General features: G+C 47.6%; 1 protein-coding gene and 1 non-coding gene across 2 annotated transcripts; one reads left to right on the top strand and one right to left on the bottom strand.

Moving 5' to 3' along the window:
• On the bottom strand, positions 1-6442 carry LOC133405165 (neurexophilin-4-like). The gene is given in 3 exon segments (XM_061682305.1): positions 1-1482; positions 1484-2092; positions 6172-6442. Coding segments are annotated over 3 exon segments (897 nt in total). The 5' UTR covers positions 6229-6442; the 3' UTR covers positions 1-1251.
• A 1522-nt stretch (positions 6443-7964) lies between these two features.
• On the top strand, positions 7965-8078 carry LOC133414232 (U5 spliceosomal RNA). Its single transcript, XR_009769965.1, has one exon. It is a non-coding gene; the product is annotated as a U5 spliceosomal RNA (small nuclear RNA).
• Positions 8079-8471: the final 393 nt, after the last annotated feature.

The following is an 8471-nucleotide window of genomic DNA, read 5'->3' as shown; positions in this document are numbered from 1 at the left end:
ACAAGAAATGAAGCAGTCGACGTGAATGGCCTTTATTGCCAAGGCACACATAAACACCGGTGACAGAGATCGTTGTCCCGCTGACGTGTCAGATAACACGAGTCCACGTAAGACGACCTCAATAAAGACCCTGCAAAGGGAAATGGGATGTGTTGATGACATGCTAATTGCTGACAAGACTGAGAATGATGCAGTGCTGAATTGTGGAGCTAAATTGACAAATAAAATGGCGCCCGGTGACGTCCTCACGGTCTCGGGTTTGATAGAATTGTCTCGTACGGTTCTGTTGCAGTTGTCTCCATCATTGAGTCCATCGTCCAACATTTCCCGCCGTTGGCTCGAGTCGGTCCGCCCAAACATAGGAACACGTGTAAGGTCAGACATTCTCCTGGAGTGGATTGTGTTCGAGTTCTGAGGTACCGTGCGCCACATAGTAATTGACTGCATATTGGTGAGCCGTGAAAGCGTCTTTCCAAAACAAAAGCAAAACGCTCGACGGCGTATAAGGGGCCATCCCCCGGATCGGCGCCATTTGCCATTTGCTTGTTGTAACACTCGCAAAAGAATCTTTTTCTGCAAATCCATCTCGCTACCGTTCCCAAATTGAACGAGTCAAAATGCGTGTTGGCTCATCTCGATCGACGTTCTCGTTGTATGTCATTGTTTTATTGTACCGCGTAACGGGACTGAGAGTAACCGGAGTGAGTTTTTCCGCATAGAATTAGCAAACGCAGGAAATATAGCCGCATAACATTTATGTTAACGTGCCGAGATCTCATCCGTTCCGGTCGTCGTCGAAATGGGATCAAATATACAAAGCAATAAATGCGTGAACTGGCTTTTAAGTTCTCGAAGGGGGTAACGCCTTGGAGTCACAAGACTGAGTGAAAACCCAGGCAGGGACACGACTCAAGTTGGAATTTAAACTCCGTTGTTTTTCTTGAAAGAAAATCATCGAAAAAGTAGAGTCGCGATAAGGACTAACACGAGTAGGTAAAAAGAAATCACATTTCTAAAGGACAAAGTCTAACTTTGGGAAGCCGAGACAGGCTGGACGCTAATTGTCCACTCTTCAAAGTACTTGAAATAAATCTGTCGAATTGTATGTATTAAATATGCTGTCAGATCAATGTGCAGGATAATTTGCTCACCCAAAATATATACACGTCATCTTATACATTTGATTTCGTGGGAATGCAAATGGCACCGATCCGGTGGAGCTACCCTCTTTTAGAAACGGAAGTAAACGTTTCATTCCGGAGTTGTCATCCGAAGTGCTGCTGGTTTCCGGTCTGCCTGAAAGTTGCGGTCCGGGCAAACCTTCTGCACCAGCCTGTAGTCGGTACCGGCGAAGGCGATGAAGATGCAAATCACCTTAAAGGGTTTGGCACAGATCCACGCCGCCTGCGACCGGGTGTTTTCCGAGTAGCACGTCTGACCCGGGTCGTACATGCAGGGCTTGGTCTTCTTGGACCGGTTTGTCCTTCAGGTACTCGACGCGGCAATTGAGTTCCGTCGTCGCCGTCAAATCCCGCTGCTGCTTGTGCGGGTCCGGAGAGGTGGAGCCAGTGGACTGAGAGCGGGAACCTAGGTCCGGTAACAGTACCGAGTTCCCGGTCTGAATACTTAGAACTCCTGGATGCGGAACCTCCAAGCCAACAGCTTGAGAAGGCGGAACAATGCTGACCGATATGTTTCCTAAATGGGAAGAGTTGTGGCGGAAGTAGACACCGAACGTGCCGTCGACGTGGTCCACAATTTTGCCGGTCACCAGAAGACTGAACTTCAACGTTTTCACGTTGAAGTAAAAGTCAGCCCAACCCAAAATCTTCTTGGACTTCGGGGAGACTTTTGAATGCGGTTTGGATTGAGGGTTGTACCGATGTCGATCGAGGGCCAGGGAAAAGTTCCGCGGCCGGCCGTACGGGCCGAGGGATCCGTGCGCGGGGCTTTTGTATTTGGTGGAGATGATCTGTAAGTCCTTGGAGATATGCTTCACCTTCAACGCCGCTCCGGCAGAAGCGCCTCTTTCCCCTTTGTCCGCCCTCCGTTGTCGGTTTGCCGAGTCGGAGGCTTTGACTGTTTCTCGGCCCTTGGAGGAAGAAAAGGAAAACCAAGCACACGAATGACGAGTCACAACGTGGCACGGGTCTGTTCGAGCTTATTCTACACATCGGGCGCGTGGTATTTCCCTCGCGATTTGCATTTGCACAACGTGGCTATCGAGACGACCGCTCCTTCCGGAACGCTGCCGTGCTACGGCGCGGTGCGTCTGCCTTACAGCTTCAGTTACTTTGACCGAAACGAGATAGCACTTCATGTGCGTGTGGCGCGTGCAGCGGAAACATCGCCAAACACAGATACGATGCCCGTCCGTCCATTTTCTAAATTTACGGCGGTCTACCGCAACGCCGTTCATGACCCAGAACTACATGGACAGTACGGTTCTAACAAATACATACATACATTTCAAAGGCATTTTTCGTAGCAGAGTACATTTCCTGCCCTAAAATAGCAACGCTAACAACAACACGGAGTTGTGTCTACCAAATGAATTGTGCGCATCCAGTCGTCATTGTGGAGTTCCTCTCCTTAAAACTACCACTTGGGAGGAAAAACTTTGGCTCCACTGTGAGAGACAGGTCCAACTTTTTAATGCACGGAGAGAACCGAGAAGAACTTGCAGACAGCCGACGTCGGTTTGCTTCCTCCTCTATATTTTGGGAATAAACATCGCCCGCGCGGGATGTCATTAAGCGCGATCACCTCCTGCCACCTCGGCCGCGTTGCCGACTCGCATCGGCCGCGGGCGGGCGACGTGCGCCGCTCTCGCCGAGCCCAATTAGAGCCGACAGCGTGACGACCGCGTCGGCGGATCCGACACCGTGCCGGCGCGGCGACGGCGACGACGACACGGCGAGAACCGTAGCGGATGCCGGGCCGACGCCGAGAGGGGACGGGCGGCGGAATACGCACGCACCCGAACAACGTGGAACGTTTTTTTGGAAAGGATTTTGTCCGCGGCTAGAAAAAGATTGTCCCGATCTACCGCGTTCGCCCGAGCACTCATAACTGTCAAATTAGGCGTACGCGCGACAGCCGAGCCGCGTGTGCTGTTGAAATGACGAGGTTGACAATTGTACAAAACAACACGACGCAGTACAGTTATTCATCACAAGCCAGAATACGGAAATGAACTCAGGTGATGAGAGTACTCTTAACGAACGCGTATTGCAGCTGCGTTTGGCCTGAAAACTACAAGCCAAATCATAAACATAACGCATCGTTGGCCCAGCCGTCCATTTTCTTCAGCGCTCCTCCTCACGCGGGTCACGGGCGCGCCGGAGCCCGTGCCGGCTGCCTTCGGGCGGGAGGCGGGGTACAACCGGTCGCCGGCCAATCGCAGGGCACGTACAAACAAACAACCGTTGGCACTCGCAGTCACACCTACGGGCAATTTAGTCTTCAATCAACCTGGCGCGCATGTTTTTGCGGATGCGCCCGGAGAAAAGCCACGCAGGCACGGGGAGAACATGCAAACTCCACGCAGGCGGGGACGGGGATCGAACCCGGGTCCTCAGAACTGTGAGGCAGATGTGCGAACCGTGCCGGCCATCTATTGTTCAATGAATACTTTTTTTTTGGACAGCGGCACTCGAGGCTACTTGATTGGTGCGCACATCCTCTCAGCCAAAATCGGCTGAGGCAGGAATAGAAAACACATGCGCACAGTTTCAAGGCTCAAGTGTAAATTAGCCATGTTAGCCATCTTTCGGAGAGGGTTAGGATACGCAATACCGTTTGGTCCCATGAGTTTCCATGACAACAGTGTTTTACATCCTGTATTATTGGTTTTCCCTAAAAATGGAGCACATGCACATGCGTGTTCAGCGCAGGCATGGATGAGTACTGCCTCGCACTTTTTAGAGTATATCTTCCTCGCTGATGAATTTGATAGCACCACTCCGAAAGTGTAGATTTACGATAGCAAAGGCACCGAACCCTTTTTTCAGTGAAGAATGGAGGATGACGCGACTTCTACGGGCTGCCGTTTGGAAAGCTGCGCACACCGAAAATAACAGTCAAGTGTTGTCACGTTTAGTTTGAAAAAGGGTTTCAAAAACTGGTGTGAATCTTCCGCTCACTTTTCTGCACAATATTTGTCCACTTTAGATTTACATACAAATATTAAATCATCCACCGACATCTCAAGTGTTAAATATAGATTGAAATGTTTATTCAAAATGTTAAACATAGATCCATTTTAAATATATACAGACATATCTACTTGCTCCATTTTTTGCACTTCACTGAAGCTGTGAAGATCCTGAAATAACTCAAGTCATTGCTCGCGAGACAGCGCAAATAATCTTCCAAGCGGCGGCTGGTGCCTGGAAAAAAAAGATCAATCGCAAATTGGGCCACTTAGAAGTCAGGTACCGTTGGATTCGACGTCACGGAGCGTTTCGCTAGCCTGGGCTTTTCTCAGCCTTTTCTTTTACAGCGGTTTTGAGTTGCAGCAGAGGTTTTTAAAATGTGTTGATTTGCGTTGTTTGAATAGACACAAGGTGCCGCGTATTTAAACGATATTGGTAAAAGTATTCGCTCGCACCGCCTTGACTCGCACGTGAATTTAAGTGACATCCCATTCCTCATCCGTCCGGTTCGATACGGCGTCGGTCCACCCTTTGCAGATATCGCAGCTTCAAGCTTTCCGGGAGTGTTGTCCGCACGGTTTAGGAGAGTTTATGGGAATTTTTAGAGGTTAGGGTTAGGGTATGGGAACCCTAACCCTAACCCTAACCTCCTTTCACTGGACCCAAGAGACCAAGGCCAGCTCCTGAAAAACAACCCCACACCGGGATCGCCCCTCCACTAAACTTTAGACTCGGCACAACGCTGTCAGACAAGTACCGTTCTCCTGGCAAGCAACCACCAAGCCAGGCTCGTGCGTCAGATTGCCAGATGGAGACGCGCGATTCGTCACTGCAGAGAACGCATCTCCACGGCAACCCGCTTCACGGCACTGCATCCGATGCTTTGCAGTTGCACTTGGCGACGCGTGGCTTGGATGCACCTGTTCGGCTATGGCAACTCATTCCATGAAGCTCTCTGCCGCACTCTTCTTGAGCTAATCCGAAGGCCTCGTGAAGTTTGGAGGTCCGGCAGAAAGTCGGCGACCTCTTGGCACTACTCGCCTCGGCGTCCGCTGACCCCGCTCCGTCAGATTACGTGGCCTAGCACACGGCGGCTGAGTCGCTGTTGTTCCCGAAAGCATTACATGTTAGCTTGTATTACAGCTAACAGTCGACGGCGGTCTATTTAGGAGCGAGGAAATGTCACGACTGGTGGCATCTTATCACACTTCCACGCCGGAATTCACCGAGCTCCTGAGAGCGACCCGTCCTTTTACAAACCGCGCGCGTGCCTCGGTACTTGATTTGATATACCTGCGGCCATGGAAGTGAATGGAACGCCTGATTCTTCGGATGGGTGAGCCGATACCTTTGCCAATCCGGTGTGCGTCACCGATCAGTATATTTGGATGATGTCGAGCTTCCGTTGACAAAAAACTGCACTCGTATCGACAGAGATCAGATACGGTACCTCTCCGCTTTTAATACACATTTATCGGAGGCGGGATTAGGATCCAAAGATCAGATGCGTTTTTTCCCCCCAATTGCGCACTTGAGAGCAAAAAAAAAAAATCAGAATTGTGTCACCAGCAGTGTAAATCTTGCCTCAGAGCCACATCATCTTTTAGATGGAAATGCCAGGCTCTAAACCGAAACGCTAAAAAAAAAAGAATCTTGCCAACGATGTTGACCGAAAGCTGTTGATCTAAGTAAACTTTCCACTAAGCTAATTAGGTTTTTTGGGGGTTTTTTTGTGAAACAAAAATCACTTGTGAAGTTGCAAAACAATAGTGACATAAAAAAAAATAAAAAAATACACCAGACCGCAAGAGAGTGTAGCATAGTTTTCCAGGTATGAAGGGAACTTCAAATTGGTCCCACAACGCAACCGTCGAGAAATCCCATCAATAGACTTCAATCACAACCTATTCATGGAATGATTCTTTCGTGAATGCCCATCACAGGTTGCAAAAACCACTGTTATAAAATATCGTCTTCGTCGGCTGAAGTATAAAAGTCAAGGTTGTCGACTCACCGCTGAGGGGAGAAGCCACAGGCAGGCCACGGTCAACTTCAAACACGTGGACCTCATCCTGTCCAAGCAAGGATCCACGCAGAGAGGAAGAGCGCGAGCTCGACTCGAGAAGATGGCTTTCGCGAAAGCTTGGAGTGAGGGCTTTCTGCAGTGGGAGGCTCAACCCCCGCCGCCGCCGCCGCCTTCCAAAGCGAGCTAATTCTCCCCCGAACGCACACACGCACGGACGCATCTCTGCTGGGCTCTGGTCTGACAACCGCCCGCTGTCCTTGGACAGTCACGCCACCAGAGAGGATTCATCCATTTAAGAGGATTTGCACACGCATTATACTGACAAGTCAGCTAATGTGATGACAAATCCGGCTGCGTAAAATGGGGAAAAGAACAAACTAGACAAGTCTTGTTGATTCGTCTTCAAGTAACTTATACCAATCGATCAACTGTCAACACTAAGGTCTAGTGCTGCAAAATGATTCAAATTTTAACTGTGATCCCAATTTTGGCTGCCATGATTAAATTTACCTGATTGTCGATGATTGTTTTGTACGTATATATATTTATACTCTGCACTTAACACAGTGTGGCCATATTATGTACTTGTTTTTAAAAGCGAACATCAAGAGTGAAAATAATAGGGTGGGTGGTGAATGGCGTCGGCCGCGCCAAGCAACTGCGGGTAATCCGGTTTTGTTCTTTATGGTTCAATTTCAATACTTCTTCAGGTCATAAAGCACAGAGGTGTGTTACCTTATTTTCAATACTCTGCCAATGTGGCTCTATCTTCTCTTGTTTCCATGAAAACAATATTTGTCACTTTACTACAGCTAACTGTTCTGGGAATAAAAAAAAATATATATATATATATATGCTTTTTTATATCAAATGAATTGTGAAAAAACATGTATATTTGTGAACAAGTGTACATTCAAAAAGAATGTCTTCAGTTTTATTGGGTGATGCAGCGATCGCGTGAAGTCCAGGGTCATATCCATCCATGTATACTCTGAACTGCTTACTTGGGTGTCCAAGGTCATAATTATAATAACATCATTTTGAGTTAGATAAGAATAGCACTTTTTCCCCCTCAATTATTTCGGACGATTATTTCGCTCATGTTTTGAAAGGAACATTGGAGAAGACACTACATGACTGAAGTTGAAGTCGTACAAGAATAACGTCAAACATATTTGACAAAACAGTTGAGTATTTTCGAGATTTTAAAGTGGGAGATTACAATCGTACAAGAAAGTCATATATTTTTGTAATGTAATCTAAATCTAATCTTCTTTTGCCACAATGTATGCATCCACTTCTTTCAAATCCACGCCAATTTAAGCCTCTCTCTGCTTCTTCTGAATTTCCCTTCCTCAACTCTATAGACTTGAGATAACCACTGCCATCTGCTGGTGAATAAATACACGTCCACCTCCCAAATGTGGCAAGAAGTTCGGTTAGCCGGGCTGGTACGAGTTTGCGTATCTGGTCTTCATATCGATGGGGGAGATCGCACGACGAAGGCGATCGCTGATTGGCTGCGAGTGAATGCTCAATTTCCCACAATGCTGTGCGTCAAAACAGTTGACAATCTAGATAAAGAACGGGAAAACTAAGCCTCGATGCAGGTTTAAATTGTCTTTTTGCGTTAAATGATGAGAACTTTGGAGTATTTCAAATGTAGATGAAGAACTATTATTTGGACTCAAAAGAAATAGTGGCACGTTTGAGTTGAACACCGTTTGTCAAATGTGTATGGCGGCCAATGACTTAGTCCGCTCCGCTGTGTCTAAAGCAGTTCACTCTTGTTTCTCTTCAGATCGTATAAATCTTTCGCCTTTTACTAAAGATTTCCGTGGGGAGGAACAACAAGAGTCTATCTCAATTTTTTGATGCTCTGCGCAAGCGGAGCTTTCTCTTGCTGTGAAAAATCAAATCTGTAAACCCGGATAAAAATCGATCTCCTTGTTTCACTCGCGATGTCGCGTTCTGACAAATTCACGTGGTTACTGTAACGTGTCTTTAAAGGGCTGCTAGTGAAAGTGGTAGCTCGCAGTGAACTTCCGCCCGAGTCACTCGCGCCAGTGCATTTCACTGCATAGACTGCGAACGAACGAATCACACGTGGCGAACAGTACATTCAGCTTGCATGTTGCAAAGTTTCTTGCATATAATTGTAAAAGAATTCTCTGAAAACGTGTACACGATATTATATTTACATGCTGTTTCAAATGACCTTTCTGTCATACTGCTTGCCATGACGTCCACCAGGCAGGCTGGGCTGCACTGTGTTTGTTTACAGAGGA

Source organism: Phycodurus eques, chromosome 1, assembly GCF_024500275.1.
Source record: "Phycodurus eques isolate BA_2022a chromosome 1, UOR_Pequ_1.1, whole genome shotgun sequence".
NCBI classification, from domain to species: domain Eukaryota; kingdom Metazoa; phylum Chordata; class Actinopteri; order Syngnathiformes; family Syngnathidae; genus Phycodurus; species Phycodurus eques.
Note: the sequence above shows the minus strand (reverse complement) of the source record. Positions and strands in the feature narration are given on the sequence as shown.